Source organism: Neoarthrinium moseri (assembly GCF_022829205.1).
Source record: "Neoarthrinium moseri strain CBS 164.80 chromosome Unknown scaffold98_Wmoseri_CBS_16480, whole genome shotgun sequence".
Lineage (NCBI taxonomy): Eukaryota > Fungi > Ascomycota > Sordariomycetes > Amphisphaeriales > Apiosporaceae > Neoarthrinium > Neoarthrinium moseri.
In genome coordinates, this window is record NW_026055212.1 from 1 (window position 1) to 23,157 (window position 23,157).

A 23,157-nucleotide genomic window follows, 5' to 3' on the forward strand; every position below is an offset into this window, starting at 1 on the left:
CTAACCCTAACCCTAACCCTAACCCTAACCCTAACCCTAACCCTAACCCTAACCCTAACCCTAACCCTAACCCTAATGGAAGAGTGGTGTCCGAACTTACTCCAGGCCGAGGCGCTCAGTTGCACCAGTGGTGATGGGATGCGACCGGTGAACATCTGGGTGATGTAGTAACAGGCCATTCCGTAGTAGGCACCCCGGTGGCCAGGACCTATGGAAATGTATGGGGATGAGACCCTCCAACTTCCAGCGACGACACCGACCGTAGCACATCTTCGACGAACTTGTGAGTTGAGAATCGAGTAGGCCATTTGCATCTGAACCAAATGATTTTCTCAGATCCCGATTTGGACCATGCATGGTGGAGTGAGACGGTCGCCATTGGAGCGATCAAACTTTTTGGCATCCCCATACAATTTGTATGGGAGCACCCGAGCAAAGTAATTTGATCGCTCCGTTGTATGGGAGCCCCATACAAATTCGAAATACTTTGATCCACCCAATTTGGCTGTAAACGGGTAGCAGACACGCACCACTTCAGTACGCGATTCAATCGAAATCTGAGTTGGCAGAAGTATGATTCTGCCAATTACGCTTTGAATGATGTACTCGGATTGCGATTTGATCGTGGTGCAGTGGGTGTCCTGGGGGCGCAGACTCGGGAGGTCTCCCCCAGATTTTGTATGGATCAGATTTTTGGTCCTCCCCATACAATTTGTATGGCCCCACCCGGTCAAAAAAAGTTTGATCGCTCAATTGTATGGGAGTCCCATACAAATCAGGAAAAGTTTGATCCATACAAATTGGCAGGCCTGCTCACTGCAGGAGTGACGCCACCTCGCCGTGGACAGACACAGCATGCCGACGGACATCTCACGTAGGGACTGGCAGAATACTACATGTGCCAATTGCGATTCAGATGCACTACTTCATTTCGGAATGCATGCGTTGGAGGTGGTGCAATGGCTCGATGAAGTTGCAGTGTCGGAATTGGTGTCTGCGCCATACAACTTCGTTGTGCCACTTACACAGAAAGGGGCCAGACAAGAGGCCGCAACAGCACATCCACATGACATACTCACTCCATGCAAGATACTCCTCGTCGATAGATGCGCCAATTGCGATTCCAACGAACTAGTTCGCTCAAGATGGATCGCGTAGCATGTTGCACAGTGGCTGCTGGAAGTCAAGAGGTCGAGTTGGATTTGGTGCGATCAAACTTTTCGAGGCTCCCATACAATTTGTATGGGGGGACCCGGTCAAATTGATTTGCTCGGTCAATTGTATGGGGCCTCCATACAAAAAATAAAAAATTTGATCCATACAAATTTGGTGTGAACGGGTAGGTTCTCATCCGCCTGATGGGCCTCATTCCGCGGCGAGACACCACTCCAGTTCGGACCCTCTCAACTCAATTCAACGTCCGTATGGTAGATCGGCCTCTTGCCTATCCGTCGGTACGTTCATTTTCTCGATCTAGGGCGCCGTGATGTCAGCAGGCGGTTGCGCGCATGTAGCACTTCGGGTCGTTCAGTCCAGCGACTTTCAGTGGTTGCGGCGGAGTTCCAGCGGTTCACAGTGGTGGTAGTGGTGCTCCAGCGACCGACAGTGGTGAAGATCAGTGGGAGAACCCTCGCCCCAGGGCATGCGACACGACGAGCCTCGATGCAGCGCTCGGCACTCGTTCAATTCAATTAAAGATGGTCTCTGGATACTGATTGGACTCTTTTGTATCCAAAGATGCATTCATTGTTCCCCTCTCTTCGCGGACTGTGGGAGTGTATCGCTGCGCGCACACAGCATCCCGGCCAGCCTCTGGGGATGCCGTTGGGCGTCAGTGGGGTTGGCGCTGGCACTCGCCGTAGGTCGCCGTAGGCTGCCGACAAGATGACATATGCGGCCACGATGTAGCACGCAGAAACTGGTCAATTCAGTCAACCACAGAGTCGGCGTGCAGGCCTGCCAATGCTCAATCTGGTCATGCGCTCACCAGTGAGATTGAATTGGTGGGCATGCGACAAGGTGGGTGCGCGTATGCAGCATGACCCGGGCGCCCTGTATAGGCGACGTTCCAGCGGGTAACCTGCTGTGGCTCCAGTGGGCCTGGTGCTGGGCTGGTGTCCTTGGTGGCTGTGGAGACCCCAGATTTTGTATGGAGCAAACTTTTTTCAAATTGTATGGGGCCGCCATACAAATGACCGATCAAATTAATTTGCTCGGTCTGTTGTATGGGGATCCCATACAAATCAGAAAAAGTTTGATCCACCAAATTTGGCTGTCAACGAATAGCTGCTACCGCCCCAGCTTCCAGGAGCTGCAGCCACCGTGCGACGGCCTGCGCACTTGGTTGAAAGTCGTGAATGATGATTTCATGTATCTCTGAATTGACTTCCGTGTCGTTTGAGCCGATGCACGTTGATGCGGCGTGGCTGCGGTCGATTGAGTCCATGGTATACAGTTGCAGTAGTGGATGGCCATGGGTGGTTGGGCGCCCAGCAGATTTGTATGGATCAAACTTTTACTGATCTGTATGGGATCCCCATACAACCGACCGATCAAACTTTCTAGAGACGCGCAGCACCACAACGAGACGTCGGATGAGAAATCTGAGTAGACCAGTCGATTTCCCAGGAGATTGAGATCAAGATGAGACACTTAGAGTGTCATTTGCGCTTGGCAGCAAGTTGAGAGGCTCGCCTTCCCGTTGCCTCATCTGACGGAGCAAATTATTTTTTGGTGGAGCAAACTTTTTGGGTCTCCCATACAATTTGTATGGCCCCACCCGATCAAACTTTTAGTTGTATGGAGCAAACTATCGAGGGGGGTGAGCCAGCGGGTCAGGACAAACTTCCGGTCTGCGGCGGTCAATTCCAGCGCATTGAGTTCGCGGAAAAGAGGTTCCAATAGATGTATGAAGACCACAGAATCACTCCGAGCCCTTCATATATCTTCTTGTATCATGTGTAGCTGCGCTGTGATGTTGAATCTTCGGACCCCGAATGGCAGTGATTGGGGCGCTGACCTTCAGTGGGCGTCGGGGCCTGGCGGCGCTGTGAGGCCCGCTGGAGCTGTGCACTGGAGAGCCTCGCCAAGTTCACCACTGCCGCACCTTACATGAAGCAATTCATTTCGGAGATGATGTTGCGAGTTGATATTCTGGCCCATAGCGAGTTGTCAGCCACTGTTTCCAGTCTCAACTTGTGTGTCGCGGTGCTGTAGTGGTGCGATGAAGTCACTTACACGGCGCCAGGTCCGGCGATCCCACAGACACTGCGGGTCACTCCTGGTCACATTCAGCCACCAGTTTCCTATTCTGGTAGGAGGACGTTTAAGTCGTCGAATCAGAGATCTGACTGAATGTACTCCAAGAGACGACACTTTCAGCCGCCTTGTCACCCGCGGCTGGTGTGCAGGCAGGCCTGGCAGGTTGGCTGACCCGCGGGTGAGCCCCAGGGGGCCAGAGCGCTACCTCTCCCCGGCACTCCAGCGTCTCTACCCGCCCAACTTCCGGCCCCGTCGCATTCCACGGGAGGCGATCCGAATTGATTCGCATGCGGATGGAACTCATTCTCCTGCTATATCGAATCCGTTCCATGCAGTTTGAAGCTTCCAAGAGCGACGCGCTGAATGTGCAGTCCTGGGGTGGCCACTTACATGCATGGGCCGCTCGCCGTCCACTGCCCTAGCCTAGGGAGCCGGCATCTTCGCCACGGGCGCATTTGACTGCAAGCGATTCAATCCCTCTCAAACTTGGAGCATAGTGATATTTGAAAATGACGAAGTCATTCGCCTTGTTGGACAGCTATATCACTCACGGGGTCGGTGTCGAATCTTCCTGTATTCCTTGTTCAGCTACCACTTGGCTCGAGTCCCGAGGCATACAACTCTCCACGGTCGCGTTTTCGCCCACATCATCGGAACCAAACAAGACATCGTCGGCAGGCTCTCTAGGCCATATGCCACCAGATCCAGACATGAGAATCGAATTCTAGACATGATGGAAGGGGGTTGGCTGCTGGGCCTTGGGACTGGGTGCCCTGCCACCCTGGCGCTTAGCACTGGGGCCCCAATGTTCAGGGAACGTAGTCACTAGTTACAGGCTCTTCAGCTACCTCTGCAGCCAACTTCCCACCTCTGACAACACCATTCACTTTCAGAGACCTTTTCAACGTGCAAGACGGCAGGTCATGTGTCTGCAATTCATTGAACCACAGCTTCATCGAGTTCCACGATGGTGTGCGTTGGCTACGCGTGCAAGTTCTGGGCCAAGTTCAGCGGTCATGGTGTAAGTAGTGCACTAACAATTGATGGAGCAAACTTCTTCCAATTTGTATGAGAGCCCCATACATCTGGGCGAGCAAACTAATTTGCCCCAGATACGCACGGATTGCCACCACCTCAGAACCGATTTCTACCCAACCTCCGCTTGGACAATTGAAACAGCCTCTTGCAAACCTTCTGAACGTCTTGTATTCCGATTTGAATACGGCGTTGTTGTGTTGTTCGCTGTCGCGATGCGAGCCTCCAGCCATCATTTTGTATGGAGCAAACTTTTTTTAGTTTGTATGGGAGTGCCATACATTTGGGCGAGCAAATTAGTTTGCTCGGGTGGGGCCATACAATTTGTATGGGAAGATCAAAAAATTTGATCCATACAAATCAGTGGCGGGACACGGCCAGTGGGCATCTCGCGTCGCCCGGCTTGCATCGCGAGAATCACCTCAATGCAAGCTTCAAATCAAACATTCGCGCATTCAGGACCATTCCTGATCGATTCTCTACCTTCCCATCTCTTTCTTATCGCAATTTTTCAGTATGCAACGTCGCTGTGGCCGAGTAGGCGCTGACCACCCGTTGCCATACAATTTTGTATGGGATCAAATTTTTGCGTCTGCCCATACAATTTGTATGGCCCCACCCGATCAAATTAGTTTGCTCGGTGATTTGTATGGGAGTCCCATACAAAAAAATAATACTTTGATCCATACAAATTTGGTGTAAACAGATAGCCCTCAACCAATCCTGCACCCCAAGGTGTGGTTTGATCGAAACTGCAGATTCTCGCTGTGGAACACCTACTGAACATCTACGATACCTTTCGGATCGTTCCATCGGTTGTAGTCGTCATGTATTGTAGTGTGCCCGGACATGACTGTAGGCGGCCCCTGAGTCCAGTGGCTGCAGTGCATCGGATGCGCTAGACCCGCTGCAGGAACAGTGAGGTTTGGCTGTCGGAGCGAGGGGCTTGGGGGGGCTTAGGGGGTCTGGGGGCATATCTGGGGGATCATCCACACACCCTGGAATCATGCGGCAGTCACCACACTTCAATCTTGCTGGCCTGATATGTGACGGATATAAGACCTGTTCTCTTATTGATTCCAGTTGGTTGTATGCAGATCCAATCGCTCCATGCGAAACGCGACCGTGGTGAAGTTGGCAGGAATCCAGCGCTCTCTGTTGTCTTGCTGGCCTACAAGATGGCTGGGCCGGACCTGGTCTGGTCTCATACGTAGCGCCGACAATTGTCATTTCATTTGTCAATCGGCAAGATTCAGATACCAAATAGCTACTCCCGTTGGGTTGATGTGATCTGAATGGCTTGTCATTCGATGCGACCGCACAGCGTTTCCGGGGTAAAGCCAGTTGTGGGCCACACCACTTACACCAAAGGTCAGGACAACAGCCGTCAATAGGAGTCCGTACAGCAATGAAATGTAACCATTCGAAATGAATATAGATTTACTTGCGCAGCTGAATTGGTCGTTCATCTGACGGCATGATCGGATGAAGCGCTGCTTGCCGTCCGCCATGCTGTGGTAAGGTGCATCTGGTGCCTGTCTGTTTCCTGTGTGCGTGGTGATGGGTCTCTCTGTGCCAGATCCTGGACGCGACTGGTCAACTCAGGAGTGTATAGAATAGAAGTCGAACCTGCTTTTGATACAAGCGCACGTCGAACTGTGCCGCGAGTGAGTGGCAGTTGACATGATACATGCGTGTCCTCAACCTGGTATTGATATACTCTCTATATTCATTCTAAGGCGGGGGCATCACAATGGCCAAGGAGACATGTTATCAGTCAGGCTTAACAAGATCGTGGTGGCCATGTAGACTCTCCTCTCTGACGAGTATTAGGTGCGGTGTGATTCGATGATGCTGTTGTGTGGTTGAGGTAGTGACATGTTACTCTTTGTGATTAGGTTCCGTCCCGACTCGGCCTCATTCGCAACTGGTTGCAGTCAATATATGACTTAAACAGACACTTCTTGATCTGTTGATTGCTTCGGATGGTATTTAAAACATGGTCATGAACTCTCTACGTTGCGAGTCAGGCTTTGGACATCTCTGCCAGATGACGTCCAGGGTCCCGGACTCGATGCAACGAGTTTCTCGTACTCTGACGTGACAGTGCATTGCCGCAAACCCTCCCATGGGTCACACTCGTAACTCAGACACACACATCCTTTTGCAAGAGGAACAACAGTTGCTTCAAGCCTACGGTCACCTCCACCTGACTGGTCGCGGCAGTAGATGTGGTGTGAACCTCGGGTGAAAGGATATGGGATGCCTCTGGTTCACAAATAAGTGTCGTGCCTGACCACGGGCTGTCGTTTCCAGTACTGAATTCCTGACTGTCTGCGCATCGACTGATTTCTCAGTGCCTCGCATCACTCCTGGCGTGGTTGTATGTATCTAGGGGATCGTCATGGGAAGGTGTTGACCGTGAAGATGGCGGCATGCCGGACACGAATGACCCAATGGACCCCCCATCAAAGAGACATCAACAACGTTGTGGCCAGAGATTTTCATCTGGGATGGCGGAGTGCTTGGAACGCGATAGAAATAGGGGCGGCCACCACGCAGCGGGTATTCACAGTCACGCTTGATATTGGCAATACCCCTGAGTAAGGGGTCAACCAGTCATGCCATCCAGATGTATAGGGCATCCAACTTGACCCTTTCGACGTATGTGATACGTGACTGTACTCATCCTGTACCTTACAACGGAATACGGACCTCGATATCAATGACGGATTCAGCAACCCGGTTCCGTGGAAGACAAGCCCTCCCGTTGGCAACTTACCCATCTTGCGAGGTGATTTCTTAATTACATTCATTCTTTTCTTTATATCTTTCTGCTTCAGAGACAACTAGGAGACGTCAACCTAGCTTGGTACGGTTCAAGACGCTCGTCCAATCAGGATGACGTGTACGGATGTCACGAGAATCGTGATATCAATTGAAGCTGGGATCATCGCCACCTCGGGTATATAGACATTCCATCCTCCTCCGATATCTTGTTAGATCAAGTATCTTGACCTTTTGAAGTTCCTCGTTTCAACGCGAACCGCTCTGCCAGGGCTTCTTGCTCACGGGTTCCCGCCTACTGCATCCGTTAAAAAAAATTGAATATCGCGTTTTTAACATCATTTGTAACATTCTCAACCGTATGGCCCGCATCGTTAAAGGCGTTTCCAACGTCATTGGCAACATCCTCGACCGCATTGCCCGCGTCGTTGAAGCCGTTTCCGATATCGCCAGCAACATCGTCCACGGCATGCCCAACATCGCTGGCCGCATCTCCAAAAGCTGAGGCAACATCGTCAGCTGCGTGGCCGACTGCACTTCCGGCATCGTCCAAAGCCGAGCCCACATCGCTCATGGCATCATCGACGGCGTCAACCACATCCTCCGCAGCGTGGCCTACGGCGCTGCCGGCATCATCTAAGGCAGAACCTATGTCGCTGACAGCATCATCGATGGCTTCGGCCGCGTCGTCAGCAGCATGGCCTATGGCACTTCCAGCATCGTCTAGGACGGAAGCTACATCGCTGGCGGCATCTTCGATAGCCTCAGCGGCCTTCTCAACTCCCTCTCCGATATCTTCTGCAAGTTCCTCCACAGCCTCGGCAACGTCTTCCACGAACTCAACAATCTTGGCGCCAATCTCCTCCAGGAACTTGCCAGCCGCATTCTTGATCATCTCCCATAGATCGCTGAAGATCGCCTTGATGAACTTGGCCAAATTAAAGTGAGGCTGCCAGTTGATGTGGAGGTCAATATCTTGGCCCAGCAATTTACCTTGCACATTGACGATCAAGGGTGGTCCGTCCGCAACAAGGCTCGAGATTGATCCCGAAAACTCAATCTTGGTGATGTTGATGAGCTCTGCCGCAGCACTGGCAATCCACTTGCCGATGTTGAGCCCAACCTCTAGAATGTCGTTGGCGAAGCTGGAAGAGTCTTGCTCCGCCAGCTCACAGGCCTGTCGGGCCAATTCGATATCCACCGTATTGCTCTGGGCTGCTGCGAGGGCCTTTTCGGCTGTGGCCACGGCAAGATACTCTGTGCACTTGAACCTTCCGTTGAAGGCCTTCTCCGCGGGCGAGATTATGGAGTCCATCACAGTCTGACTGTCAGCGAGCACCGCTTTGGCTCGTGTGGATGTCTCTAGTTCAGGAGAGCGCTTCTCGGCATCCTCCAAAGCCTGAGCTGCGCAGCGTACGGCTTCCTCCTGACGGAACTTGAGCTCCTCAAAAGCGGCCTTGGCGGTACTTAATGAAGCAGCCTCTGACCCGATCAGGGAATCCAGAGATGCTTCATCAGCAGCAATCACAGCCTCTGCAGCGATGTATTCTGACCCCTGAATGACCAGCTCTGCAGCCTCGAAAATGGCTTTGGCGGCTTCCAACGCTGCGGCCGTAATGGCTTGCTCTGCAGCCTTGACTGCTTGCTCTGCCAGGAGCATCGGCATGTCCAGGATGGGCGCCTCGTTGAGGCGATGGTCAAGGTCCTCCAGCTCTCTTGTGATCGCAGCATTGGCCATGATAGCCTGGTCAACACTCTTCCTCGTCTGCTCTAGGTCAGAGCGAGCGCTTCCAAACATGAACTTGAAGGAAATGCGCTTCTCGTTGAGGTCGCTCTGTGCCTGGCGGACTGCCTCCTCGCTCTGTGACTGCGCTCGCTGAAGGTCTGTTTCGGCTAGGTGGACAGTGACGGCAGCATCGTGACGAACTTGATCTAGATTTGCAATAGCAGCGACGACGGCGCTGGCATACGACTTTTCCGCTGTAGCAAGATTGTCCTCTAGCTGTTGCTTGTAGCTCTGCGCCTCCGACCTGGCGCGCTCCAACGCCGAGGTGAGGTCCTGTTCCTTGCTCTCCCAGCGCCGTTTCACTTCTTCAAGTTGACTGCTAGCGGCTTGCACTGATGCATTGAACTCATTCTCCTTATCTGAGAGTATCCGCCTGGCCTCGTTGAAATCTGCGTGGTCGCGCATCGAGTTGATCTGTTTGTCAAGCATGTCGATGATGTTGTCAAGGATATGCTGCTCCATCAGGCCATAGATTGCAAAATCGGCATTTGCCAGCGACGAAAGATCTCTGAAATCAATATCACCGGTAAGCTTCGCTTCGAGCTTGAACTTTACCCGGTCGGACAGCGAGACATCGACCCAGAACTCAAATTTGGGCTTCGGGTAGACTTCAGCTTCGAGATGTAGAGCGGCTGATAGTGCCCAGAGATCCACAGCACCATCAATGAGGACTTTTTGCTTCGACGTGGAGAGCTCAATATCGACGATAGGATCATCGCTGGTGGAGCCTCTAACCTTGAGAGGTCCCAGTTCAAATTGCTCGATGGTAGCCATGATTTTGACCATACTGCCGATCGTGCAGTCAAACTTGGCTCTCTTGCCAAAGATGGTCATGTCGCCTTTGAGCGACGCACCCGGTGCGTAGTAGGTCTCACCGATCGAGGCGCCAGTGGAGAGGTATAGCTGCACGTCATTGAAATGCAGGAAGTCATCTGGCTCTGGGAACTCATGCTCGCAGATTTGGGAGGCGAATCTGACAAGGTCAACAACGCCGAGATCCTTGACGGCTGCGACGAGGATCTGCTCCTTAGGGTTCTGGCTGAGCTTCATGGCGAGTTTCGCTTCCTTTTCTCCGATCATGATCTGCCCAGCTAGACCAATGGCGCCCGGCATACCCGTCGTGAAGAAGGTGGAATAAACGATGCCAAACTCAAGGGCACAGCCCCGAACAGTAACCTGCTTGCCGACGTTGCACGGGTTTGTCCAGTCCGTCAACATCTGTGCATACGCTGCCGCGCCGGAATAGCTAGCTTTCAGACCGAGAGAGAACTGGAGAGGTTTGGGTTGAGTCTCGACCTTGATGTTGAGGAGGGCTTTGAGGATCAAATGGAACTCAAGGTCCGACTTTGCGATTTCGATCATGAGCGGGCCAGTATACACATGGTCGCCAAAAGTGATGGTGCGATCTGCCGGGAACGTAATGCTCAACGCAAATTGTCCGTTGACCAGTGCCGCGCGGAACACCATGCCCTTTACGCTACCGCGCATGAGTTTTTCGAGCTCGGGAATGCTGTCAATACTGGCGCAGAATTGAAAACCTTTGGCCACTGGATAGTTGATTCCTTTGTAGGAACCCAATGGGGCCTCGTGATTTGAGGCAATCAGCGCCAATCTGTTCAGTGAGATGTCCAGGAAAGTGTCCTTGAGACCCGGGACAATCTTGCTTGTCGTGACATCGCCTTCAACCTCACCATAGATGGTCCAGCGAAACTCTCCGTCCTGAGCTTTCTCCGTGTGCAGTGCGGCCTTGAGCTCCACCCCATGGATGTTGACATGGCCGAATATGTCGACCTTGGATGCCCGTGCGCATTGAGTATCCAGCTTGCTCGCAATGAAGACGTCTAGCGATGCGGCCTTGATGATAACATGCTCGAACTCGATGTCGCCAACACTACCTTGGACGGTGATACCATCTCGCGTAAAGGCCAAACAGCCACTTGTGGACGTGTGGCCGTTGACCGTCACCTCTCCTCTGAGCGTGAATCCTTCCGAGGACACACAGAGACTCATGGATCGCAGCGCGACATCGTGAGAAAAGCCATCAATCTCCATCCCGATGAGCTCATGGAAGATCTCTCCGACATCGTGCAACGTCAAATCGCCTAGATAGGCCTCGATGGAATAGAAATCTGGAAACAGTAGAGGATCTGTCAGATTGCACAGTTGTCAAGTAGTATCGGTGGCACACTTGGAGAAATACCTTTGGAATAGTAACCACGCACGCCGAATTTGGTTTTCCTCAGCTGCAGGTTCGCTTCGACTCCTACTGATAATTGCTTTTGCTCAGAGGAAGTACGGATCTGAGCTTCTAATCGGACATCGGATAGCTGAGGTCGCGGACGGAAGATTAGCATCGCTTCAATTGTGAACTGATTGGAAATATCGGGGAAAGCTTGCCTTCAGGTCTTTGATGCCAAAGATGTCATTCCACTCGTCATCCTGAAGGCGGAGCTGAAGCAGCCACCCGTTGAACGACTTGCGGAGATAGTATTGAACCTGCAGAGGAACCACACTGCCAGGAACATTGAGGTCCAGGTTGCCAAAGAAGCCATACTCAAACTGCCAGCTACTTCCGCGTTTGTCAAGATTGTATGTTTTGTAGCCACTTAGTTCGACACCAATTTGTCGAAACGTCAAGATGTCTAGCACATTGACCGAGACATGCTCCAGAGAGCCGCGAAGCACGAAGGAAGGAAGGGATAAAGGCCTCGCATAGTCGCGTGTCTCACCCAGCCAAGCGCTGAAACGAATGGCGGGTTTCTGCTGCTGGAAGAATTCGTGGAGGAAATCCGACACGGGCTGCAAGGCTCCTCGGAAGACGAGGTCGGTTTCGAAATAGAGCCCGTTCATGCGGCTCGTGATTCCGTCCAACATGACCTCTTCTTGGAAGCCGAGGATGGGATTCTCGAGTGCGATCATATCCCACTCGCTGCCTTTGAGCGAGGGCATGAAAGTGCCAAGCGAGAGAGATCCATCTGGCGTAATCCTGATTTCCTCATTGTACGGGTGCAGAATACTGCCGACGTGCTCATAGAGATAAATTTTGGATGGAATGAGACCGAAAAGCTTCATGTCGCCCACATAGGCCGAGTTGGACAAGCTCTCCAGGCCAGCTGGAGTGCCTGCGACGGTCGAACTGAGGCTCGCAGCCTTCAGGAAAGGGTCGGTGTCCTTGGGCCAGGGCGAAGGATCTGGAGTGGGCAGTCCGTGTTGCCATGACCCAGGAGCCGAGCCAAGACCTTTGTCCGGTGACAGCTCATAGGGGACTTCATTGCCACTGGCATCGAAGGCGACTGATCGGAGGTTTGTGACCCAGGCCCCCCCAATATCGTACCCAGGGGATGATCGGTCCTGTCCGACGAGCTGAAGGAGTTGTTGACCTGCTTCACCTAAAAGCGAGGATGCTGCGCCTTTCAGTCCTTGGAAATCTCCCCGAACAACTTGCTGTTTCAATGCTTTCAGCGGTGGGCTATCATCGTGTTCATCGCTGGAGAAGGAGCGCTTGCGCTTCAGGTTGTCGAGATCCATAGTAGAACCCATGGCCCTTGGAAATGTAAAAGTTTATGACAAGTCGAAAGAGAAATTCTTGTGTTCATGTCATTACTTTCAAACTACTGGGGAAAGACTATGATATGATACACTGGCAGTCCTGAGGGAGGCGATGGGACGTTGAGGGTGAAGTGATGTACTCAACAAGATGTCTTTCCAACCGACAGGTCAAATACAAAGAGTGACTGCCCGAAGCTTGGGATACGCGCTCGAATATCTTGCCAAGCTGCTCTGTGTCAGCCTCTATCACATTTTAGAGCCAATATCCATGCAGAACAAGACATATAGCCCAGAGCCTGACGCCCGTCGAGCCATGGAGCCATGCTCAGCTGAGAGGAACATGGCCGAAAACAGAGAGCCTCGCCCGAAGCAAACGGAACAAATGTTGCTGAAAAGAATCGAGACTCTTGGTGTCGGAGGATTCTTCTTCCCACGACGCGTAATTTCACAGTCTAGGCTTTGCTATTGCTTATTTAGGTTGCGATGGTTGCGCCAGAGGTTTTCAGCTGCGGGGGACCCCGAAACTCGATCCTCATGATCCGCACGGCCCGCAGCCGTTTTGCGGTCTGTTCCACACAACTTGTATGATCTGGGCCATGCATCAGCCAGCCACAATTTGGAGTGGAGCAATAGTTCTATAATATCGGCCCCACTTTTAGCATGCATGTACGACGAGAAAGGTCATCGCTAAAAGGTTGTATCGATTCCTATAGCAGCCTAGAACGCGAACCTTTGTCAACCCATGATAATGAACAGAAAGACAAGTGTCCATGAGGTGCGTACGCAAGCACATTGACTGGCTGCGATATCCGAGACTGATATAAGAGGTCTCTCATATATTTCGGCTCACCTAGTGCGCATGCCTCTACCTTTACCCGTCTGACCTCAATTCAACATCTGTAGATCAACGTCTTTGACGAACTCTCCAGAATCTGAGTTCCTCACTCTTCCTTGTCTCGCAGCACAATGTTGACACGCAATCAGGAGAAAGCGGCGACCTCATGGAACCGGCACATGCTAGGCACAGAAAGCCTATGGTATTTTGGAAAAGAAAAGTCCCGAGCCATTGCATTTGATGCCCAGCAGTATTTCCAAGTGGGTCCAACAGACGAGGCCACCGGCCTCGTCTTCGTTCCTCTCAAGACTGTTCTCGACTTGGGCTCTTCGCTTCTAGCCAACGGCTTCACGCAGAGCAATGATGATGATGATGATGATGATGCTTCGGCCCAAGCTCCGCCAAAGTATGATTAATTTTCCAACCCCTCCGCAAGGCCCTTGACTGACCAGTGATCTTAGGGTCTCCAATTGGACTGATGAATACCTCCTTGACCAGATCCCCCGCGATTGGACATTGTCCGATGCGAGCAAGGAACAAAAACCCAAAATTAGGGTCAGGCTGCAAAATGGTGGCTATGATGATCTTCACATCAAGGTTGATCCCTACCGCAACACATCTGATAGTTGGACAGCACATGTTCGAAAGATCCTCGGCTTGGGTAGTGGAAAGTCCTTCAAGCCAACGCGTCACTGTGATATGCCGCTCGACAAGCCGCTCCTTATTCAACCTCTGGACAAGCGCCAAGGCCTGATAAGATCACGATTCGATAGGACAGTCAGCGAGTTCCTCTCGATCTTGATACAGGAAGCCAATGAGACCAACATCAAGAACAAAATGACCCCAGGCAGCGACGACGGGAAATGGGAATTGAGGCTTTATGACCATAAATTTGACCAGCAACAAAAGCCCCCGGGGTATAATTTGGTGAGTCTCGTGCCCCATGTCCCACGATCTCAGCTCCGCAATCTTATCCTTGTGCAGATGTCAGTAGACCCTTTCGAGTTCTTTGTTACTTGGATTCACGAGGATGACTGGCACTCGTACATGATGATGCTGGCAAAAACAGAGACATATCCCATCCGCAAGTTCATTTCCTTCAAGGATCGAGACACATGTAACACCTTGAATAATCTCATGCTGAAAGTGGGCGAGCGAGACCTCAAAATTCAAGGCGGATTGAGCCTTGACGAACGAAAGAAGTACGGACTTAACTTGCAGCAGAAGGAAGATGACGAGGCCACTATGGCTGAGTTCAACCGCCGGAAGATAAGCAAAGCTCTCAAAGACAAGCGTCTCCAAGGCCTGGGTTCTCAGGTAAAAACGTACAATTTCTTACACGGCCAGACAGCCATCGACATCACGCTAGGGCAGGCAAAGATGGCCGCAGCCGCGGGAAAGCGTGCCTCTCAGCTCACTCAAGCCGCAGTCATGGGAGGCGTTTCGGCCAGCGACGTAAGATGACAGCCCTTGGGCCAAGTTCCTGCGAAACTAACGGCTGTTGTAGATAGCGACAACTCTGGAATGGGAAAAGCAACGAATGTCGTCTGGTTTCTTCTCGAGCGAGGTATGTGAGCACGTGTTTGGATGCCCCAAGTCGAGCTATGATCCTGATACAGACAGTGGTTGCACCTGGCAGCATTCTCCTGGGGAGGATTTTTGCCAGCAGACCAGAAGTCAGGGTTCTCGACCAGTCAAAACTTGGAGAATCTCATATTTGGTACATCTGAGACCAATTCTCTCATGACAAGGTAAATGGAAAAGTCGTCCGCAATCTTGAAGCCGCCTGGGGTGGATGGCTATGCTGACAGTACACGATTCCCAGATATGAGATGGCATGGCAAGACTTCTACCGCCGAGAACAAAAGCTTCATGATAAGCTCGGCCCTTTGCTGCAAGAAAATCCGAGGTCTCCGCAAGGACGTCTCGAGATTCGCTGCAACGACTTCTCCCAGCCTATACGCTACGATCGCTATACTCCTGGCAATCAATACAATTTCGACTATTTTACCATGGACGAGAAGCTGGTCAAAGAAGTCAGGGATGCTTCTGACAAGATTCTCAGCAGCGACAATCCTAAGTTGATGCTCGACGTGTACAATTCGCTGGGCGACACCACAAAGAGACTGAACCAGGACCATAGGACAGCCGGACAAGCTGCGTCTCAGGCGGAAATGCTGCTGCTTGCGCATGATTTTCCAGCTGTCGTCTACTCTCTCGAATACACCATCAAGAATGAGTTCATATCCGTCCTCCTGGATGATCAGGCATGTGCAAGTTACATGTTCTACCCCTTCCACAGATCGCTCTACCATCAGGCCGAGGCGGTTCTCGATGCTCTCGTCTGGAAAGCGATCAAAGAGAAGGCAGACGCCTTGGTGGATGACGCAATTGAAAAGCTGGCATCGCAGCCAGCAGGCATAGTAAGTCAAACATCCCCATCAAGCCACATCGTTCTTCGCCACATCCCAAGCAGGTAATAACGAAGACATCGCAGCCGCCATGGAGAAAGAAAGTCATCCGAGCCGAGACCAAAGCAAATCGACTAGATCACAACTATGCTCATCACAAGTTCAAGTTTTTGAACGGCGACAGACCAGAGGAAATTGAACCTGAGCAAGAAGGGCTGAGTCTGAAGAAACAGCCAGTGTTCACTATTCTCAAGTATAGTAGACTATTCAATGCTCCTTATGGCACAGGCAGGTAACAAAAGGGAAAGCTGTGTAGTTGGCTCGTTTTGAAAGTCAACTACGCAGGTGCTCAAACCTATATCTAGATCTAGCATCACTACCTGGCGATGTCCTGGTACCGAGCAGCTGCTGGTTCTGATTCAGTTATGGACATATCATCGGCTTGATCGCCGAGAGTGATCGGCATAAGGAGGGTGTCACTGCTTGTGGTCTCGGTATCCGTGTGACAGGCACCAGTATCAACCTTGAAGTCATACCCACGTCCAGCTCTTACATGTGACCATTAGCAGTTCTAGATCAGGTATGTGTTGTCGATTTTGTCACGCTTGATACGCTTTCGCACATGACATATTGCGACCCCGGTTCACCGACACTTAAACGGTGCCAGTACATCTATATGACAATCTTCATTGATCCTCATGAGACAGTTCGCACCTTTATGGGAGGTGTTGGCGGCGGCAGATATGCGGTTTGACGATATCTACCTTGAAGACCCTTCGTCCATGCCTACAACTCCACGTGAAGAGAAGCAAGGAGGCAGACCTTGTAGTTCATTGTCGACAGGGGACTGTCTTCATATGTAGACAGGAGCGTCAGGTGTTCCATGGATCGATCAGCGTAGATAGGAGTTGCCTTTATCTTCACCAGACACTGTGTCTACCACGATCGACATCAACCCGTACGGCTCCCTGTTCCGTTCTCTATTAACGTCCTTCATAAGACGTGGTGTTGAGAGAAATATTACATGACAGCATCCACAGCTGACTGGTTCCCTTTATGAGCAGTGTCACACTGGTCCGTCGAAAGAAGCAGTAGATGGAATTCGTAGCTCAGTCCCGAAAAGAGAGGTCAGTGGAATGGCAAGGAAATTACGTGACAGTGACCTGGCGATTGTCGCTGCTCAAATATGTCCGATATAGGAAGATTCGTCAACATTGGTTCAGTGAGAGGAGCCTTGTGTCGGTGTGGAGTATGAGAGTCTTTGACATCGTTCGAAGATCCAAACAGATTCAAAATCAAAACATGTCAGATCGTACTACGACACACTGCCATCGGCAAGACTTTACGCAGTGGTTGTCCGGCCTTGGAGACACATCTTCGACGCAAGTAAGGTTGGCTGCGACGGATCTCACTTGCATCAGAGCAGGAAAGAGCCAATCCTGCAAGGGTGGGCCATACCACATAGATTGAACCAGGAAAAGACCAAGTCAAGATTCGACCATCGCACCACATGTACAGGCAGGCAGCCCGCATAGCGTCTGGGATCTCACTGTAACCTGGTAGCTTAAGTGTGGAATATTACGCTCGAAGGCTTGCAGGTTTGGAATCCCAGTTAGTCTTCCGATCGGCTCCCAGTCAGTCTATAGTGCCGGCGCCTTATCTGAGCAGTGATGAAAGGATATCTCTAGTGATAATGTTTCCACGCGAGTTTGAATTATCAAGTGCTCCTCTTTGTGGGGGCACAGACGACATGAACCCGTCCCGGAGCATACCAGTATAGCGACCAGCCGCCTTGAGGGACTCACGTGACAGTGATTAGAACCACGGTAGACTGTGTCTTATCGAGATAAAGACGGGAATCTCGATTTCGTTCTTTTGTTTCACGATGTCAACATCCAGACTACGGAAATGGATCACAGTCATTCAGATAGAGGTGGAACTTTCACGCTTCCTACACAGTACTCAGTACGGAACAACTCGTACGGCAAATCTTACCAGCCCCGCTGACTCGGTCAAGCTGAGCTGAAACAGCGTTGAGGGCAACTGCCGTCTCGTGACGTAAAGAAACATGTCATCAGGATACAGATGGACAGACTTCAACAGGACAAAATGGGGGCAAAGGGCGATGTTTTTGATCTGTCGCTCCACGGGAGCGATCAGAATCTGTCCGAGCCTGGGTCACAGTCTGTCCTAACGAGCGTAATGGCCTCTAAAATCCGAATTAACAGTACTAAGGATTGCTTGAAGAGGTTTGATAGGGTGTTCCACGGAAGCGTCAGCGGCAGTCTGTACGAGACATTGTCTATGAAGTTGTGCTGCCGCCGGTCAGTGCAAAGCGGCTTAAAAAGCTGCAGAGCAGTCTCGAGGCTGCCGCCAACAAAGTTGCTTTCACGCAAGGCATCTTCGACCTGTTCGACCGGCTCAGAGCATGTCAAGGCAATGAAGTCTCCACAACTCTCGAGGCAAGATCCCCTTCGGACGACGCTGAGGTGCTCGATGATATTGAAATCAACCATGGTGGGCCGGAGATTTGGAGATTTCGAAATTTCTGGAAATTTCTGATGGTCGATGAAGGCACGTTATCTTTGGGAGTGTTACCCCAGGTTGGATATGTATCCAAGCTCGATTTCAGGTGGCTATCGGAGAACGGCAGGTCTCTGCACCCGAAAACTGCAGAAATAATCGTCGCTGCGTTACCCAAAGCTCAAGATATGACATGGGGGTTTTTGATGCCTGGGCGCCGTTTGTTAAGCTTGCGCAAGGAATTCAGGTCCGCGCTGGCCCAGCTGTTGTCAAAGACCCGGTTTCCATCTGTGGAAATCTTGAAGATCCATTTAGAGGATGGCAACCTATGCAAAGACAACTTCGAGCTTGAATCATACTGCGAGAAAGAAGAAGAGGATGATATGAGTCTAACGGTCCAACGTCTTTTATGTTTCCCCGCTCTTTCCAACTTGTAATTAGGTGGATGTTGGATTCTCTCTCCTATTGCCTTTCTCGACGCCACCGAGACTGGAGTAGAGACTATCAGTTCGACCATGACCGAACTCCATCTCGAACTCTCAGTAACTACACCCAGCGGTGAATGGATCAACACTGGAGATCATCCAAGAGATGGAGATGACGACATTGAGGACTCGGACTCAGATGTCTCGCATGCATCTTTCAACTCGGCGCACTCCGACCATTCCGATTTCGTGCCAAAGAATGAGTGGCTGAGGGCAGACGGAAAGTTGCCGCAGAATTGCTTCCGCGATACGCCCGATCCGTCAACCTTTGGCCCTTTGGTCCTCTCGCTTGTTCGTATGGTCCCAAAGCTGCCAACCCTGAAGAAGCTTTCCTTCGATCTGGGTGCCGGCGGAGGCGCGATTGGGCAGTTGACCGTAACAATTTGTGCTCCCAGAACGCCCAGTCGCCGCTCTGCCAGGCGGCCTCACCTCTCCCTCCCCAAGAAGATTTCGGCGAGAGGAATTTGCAGCGTCCAGGGTGGTATGTCCTTGGGCTTGTCGACTTCAACCGTGATTGGAGGATGGGTGACGAGCTAAGAGTCGCACTTCAAGGGGGCTGATGCTGATGGTGTTGAGATATTCATGAGCCTTTGCAACAAGAGAATTGAGGATCACTGGGCAGTCAAATACCAGGTCTGTGATGAGGGGATGCAGACTGTACGTTGATCTGACCTCGCAGTGGCCTGCTCTTTGGCAAGAGGACTAAGAGCAGCTTGGAACATTTGTGATTGGCTGGTGCTAGGAACACGATCTATGTTGTTATAACATGATGACGCATACAGCCGGAGTATACTGATGGAGACCGCAACAGATACACGCTATGATAGTGCGTACACAAATTGATCCCTTGGCCAATCCATGATGCCCCTGAGTCTCTGCTTCGTGGCCATTCGTGTATAGGACTACCAATTCCCTGCAATATAACCGACCACTGCGATGTGATGAATCAATCATAAGGCAACTCCAACCAGTTCAACCGGTTGCGACACTGCGAAGAGCGCTGGCGACTCATGGCACCAACTTCAAGTAGCTAGTCTCACGTCCACATGTTACGTCTCTGCTGCAATCACAAGTAAACGTAGCTTGCCACGGGACCTCCCATGGATCAAGCTGAATAGCAGACTCAACAGTGTGGCTGCTGAGAATGGGCCGTATAGGTAACCGAAACATTTACCGGAAGGAGATGACTATTTATGTTCGATAAGAAAGCACTCGTGGTCATAGGGTCGCCATCCACTACGAATCTTTCATCTCGATTGCAACTGGATTGTCCTATTTCCTATCAGCAACCTGTTCTACATGGCTTGAGCGCTTGGGAAGATCTCAGGTATCCTCCATGCCGCACAGCAAAACTCTTTCGAGCTACCTCCGCGCATTAGCCCAACTTCTCCAGTGACATCTAGAAGTAACCTAGTAATTGAGGAGCTCCTTTCATGGCTAAGAGTGTGAACACATGATAGAAGGGCGCCACGTGAAAGAAGATATCATCACACCAAGCAGTTGGAATGCCAGTCCAGAATGATCCTACCGGAGGTTGGGTACAGAACCTCACAGAGGCCGACCATCGCGGAGCCCTGTGAGCCCATCATTGAACATGATGGCACAAGCTGTCACAATGCAGACCACCTAGTTCTTTGATCGGGTTCCAGTCCATTCGTCAAAAGCCAGTACCGTCTGACACAGCTTTGTTGTCAACAGATCACAACTCGCCTGGGCTAGTGACTCAAGTCCGGGTTAACTGACTGGCAACATGACAGGTTCTTGGAACTCATAGATCTAACGAGAATTGAAGAACCCAATTGGAGCCCCTGGACTGCGCTGTCTGGAGTTGAGTCTACAGTCAGCTTTCGTCAAACATCGGCTGGTCGATCTCGTTCGTGGTAGACTCCTCGAAGTATTGGGCTGCAATTCGAGTGTGATCTTTGAAGCTCAGCATTCATTCGAAAGTTCAACTTAGAAAAATCCTCATTCGCTTGCCTCGTTCTCATGTCTAAACACCTATGAAATGTCCCTGAACAGTCTATAACCAACAGTCTATGGATATCCTGCAAAGCACTGTCTTCATTCAACGACTACTCTGGAGGTGGCTTCCAAAACCTCCAGGTGCCCTGCATGTGATGCTCCAAGACCCTGTGGTCACCATGCTCCTCGAACCACGGGGCCTCTTCTTTTGTCGGCGCACGAAAAGAAACGATGGGCATGACCAGTACATCGCCAACCAGCCGCGGTTCAGACAGCTGGCTTATGGAGCTGTAGTCCGTCAGGAGAGTTGGGTCCACCTCGCGCAGGTAGTCCCAGATGACCTCAGTCCATGGCAATGGGCCGGTAGCGTTGAGCACCTGGATATTGTTTGGCCGCACACGGTCAAGCGTTGTTCCCGCCGCCTTCGCCAAGTCCCGCACGCCATCCAGGGCCCGCCGGGCCATGCGCTGCAGGACCGGGTGGCCCGGCGCTCCAGCGATAACCCATTGTCCAAAACGTATGTTATAGAGAGGATTCTCCTCAGGCGTGATCCCCACGTCAAACTCGGGCGCACATACGAGCCGGACCTTGGGCCGTAGACTTGAATCTATCCAGTCCTGTATTGGCAGCAGAGGCCGGGTGTCAACATCAGCGTAGTAGCCTCCTTCTGCAGCCAGCACATGGTAGCGCAGGAGGTCAGACTTGAGCGCCGGGTTTTTAAGTTGGTTGAATAGGACGAATTGCTCGGATTCTGATCCATAATACGCTGCCATTAGGGCAGAACCACCCTCGGCACCCAAGAGTGTATAGGTGTATCCAGGGGCACTCTTGATCCAGTCAGCGACGAACTTGACATTTTTATCGGTAACTACGTCGTTGAGAGGGAAGAAGATGTGCCATATTTTGCGAGGGATCGGGGGCCCGTCATAAGCGGGAGGAGCGCGAGATGGAGACGTAAGCGGTACCAGAGTTTCTGCAGGCTTGTCCGTGAGTTTAACGTCGTTTGGCATCGAAGGTACCACGCCGTCTATAGCGTGGCGATTGTGCGAGGAGGAGAGGAGCCGGATGAGCCAGATGAGTGCAAGCGAGATCAATGCGAGGCCAATCCACGGCCTCGGAAGCGGTTGTAAACCCATCTTGATGCTCTCTGAGGTCTTTAATCTCCCATTAAAGCGATGGAAGGAAGTTGGATACCGCCATGACCAGAAAGCAGGATCTGCGACATGATAGAGAAAGGGGGGCGGCAGGCCTTATCAAACTCCGACTCCTTTGGTAAAATATGTGTTCTTCTTTCAGCCGCACACCGCGCAGCCCAGTCGCAGATCTATTCAACACATCCGACATCATGGCTGGAAGCCCCCGAGAGTTTTGGTGGCGATGCTTCTTGGCGAAAGATACAGACAAATTACCCCAGTGGATGAATTCACCCGCTGGTACGAAAATATTGAAATTCTGAAAGAAGCAAACACCCGATCAACTACACTGGCAACGACTTTTGTGCGCCACTCTCCTCTGAAAGACCTAATGGTGCCAAATCATTCAACTCATATGACGTGCTTTCTCTCATCTCTCTCCAAGGCTTTTTTCCTTAAGTATGTGTAACATCCTTTGGCTTTGTAGCTCCAGCCACATTGCCACTAGCCAGGTATCGCAAGGCGTAAGGACGACCATGATTGGAACATTCGACCTGATAATTTCCTTTTGACGTCTTCTCTACTGCAAGGGAGCGAAAATACTATCTTGTTGCGCTGCCAAGAGAAATGTTCCTCCACAGGGCTGGAAGGATGATTGCCACGTGAAACTGTATTTAACGAGCTGTACTGTCTTCCAGCTGCGAGTTACGAATAGATCGCTAGATTATGAAACAACTCTTTGTGCCGTCATTCGCGAACGTCTCCTGCAGCAACTGGGCTCGAGTCGCACATTGCCTTTCCTTGAAGATTGATGATCCGCTTACAACAACAGAGTCACCATTTTCTGTCCATGGCAGTTCGCGGGTGCCAAGGGTGCTTCATACTCGCACGTATACGAATGGTGACAAGCCAGCAATCACATGACGACCTCGTCATGCCGACTTTGAAGAACAGTTCAACTCGCTCGCTACTAGTGAAACCGACTAGCCGGAACCATGCCGGATCTACAAGGCAACGACGGTGTCTGTTCTGACACAGACCAAGATTGAGTGCGAAATAACGAGGCTCTACTTTGTGGTTTACTCAGCACTGAGAATGTTTTCCACTACAAGTCAATGGATTCTAGAAATAAGTCACGGTGGGGAGCGACTGACGCCGAAGAGAACCACAAGAGCCGGTCATCAGATGGCTGAACGACGATATATCCTATACTTCACGCATGCTAAGCGATATACGAGACTGCAACCGAAAGCCCGCCCTTGGCATGGTCCCCAAAATATGTCCTCCGTATGTACCTGATGTATATGAGCATTCCTTGCCAATTTGGAGCGTCACACGGATCATACCTCTCCGGACCCGTCAAACTTGTGCTACGGGACTGATTGATAGT

General features: G+C 51.4%; 4 protein-coding genes across 4 annotated transcripts; 2 read left to right on the forward strand and 2 right to left on the reverse strand.

Moving 5' to 3' along the window:
- Positions 1-7,390: 7,390 nt before the first annotated feature.
- On the reverse strand, positions 7,391-12,409 carry JN550_012902 (uncharacterized protein; the record flags this gene model as incomplete). The annotated part of the gene is made up of 3 exons (XM_049311429.1): positions 7,391-11,016; positions 11,070-11,196; positions 11,240-12,409. 3 exons carry the CDS (start codon positions 12,407-12,409, stop codon positions 7,391-7,393), a joined length of 4,923 nt encoding a protein of 1,640 aa, XP_049165092.1.
- A 975-nt stretch (positions 12,410-13,384) lies between these two features.
- On the forward strand, positions 13,385-16,223 carry JN550_012903 (uncharacterized protein; the record flags this gene model as incomplete). Its single annotated transcript, XM_049311430.1, has 8 exons — positions 13,385-13,659; positions 13,715-14,180; positions 14,238-14,708; positions 14,761-14,820; positions 14,877-15,004; positions 15,079-15,676; positions 15,751-15,956; positions 16,088-16,223. 8 exons carry the CDS (start codon positions 13,385-13,387, stop codon positions 16,221-16,223), a joined length of 2,340 nt encoding a protein of 779 aa, XP_049165093.1.
- A 1,550-nt stretch (positions 16,224-17,773) lies between these two features.
- JN550_012904 (uncharacterized protein) lies at positions 17,774-19,209 on the forward strand (the record flags this gene model as incomplete). The annotated part of the gene is made up of 3 exons (XM_049311431.1): positions 17,774-17,863; positions 17,923-18,574; positions 18,629-19,209. 3 exons carry the CDS (start codon positions 17,774-17,776, stop codon positions 19,207-19,209), a joined length of 1,323 nt encoding a protein of 440 aa, XP_049165094.1.
- Positions 19,210-20,744: 1,535 nt separating this feature from the next.
- JN550_012905 (uncharacterized protein) lies at positions 20,745-21,770 on the reverse strand (the record flags this gene model as incomplete). The annotated part of the gene is made up of 1 exon (XM_049311432.1): positions 20,745-21,770. The coding sequence occupies one exon, from the start codon at positions 21,768-21,770 to the stop codon at positions 20,745-20,747; it is 1,026 nt and encodes a 341-aa protein (XP_049165095.1).
- Positions 21,771-23,157: the final 1,387 nt, after the last annotated feature.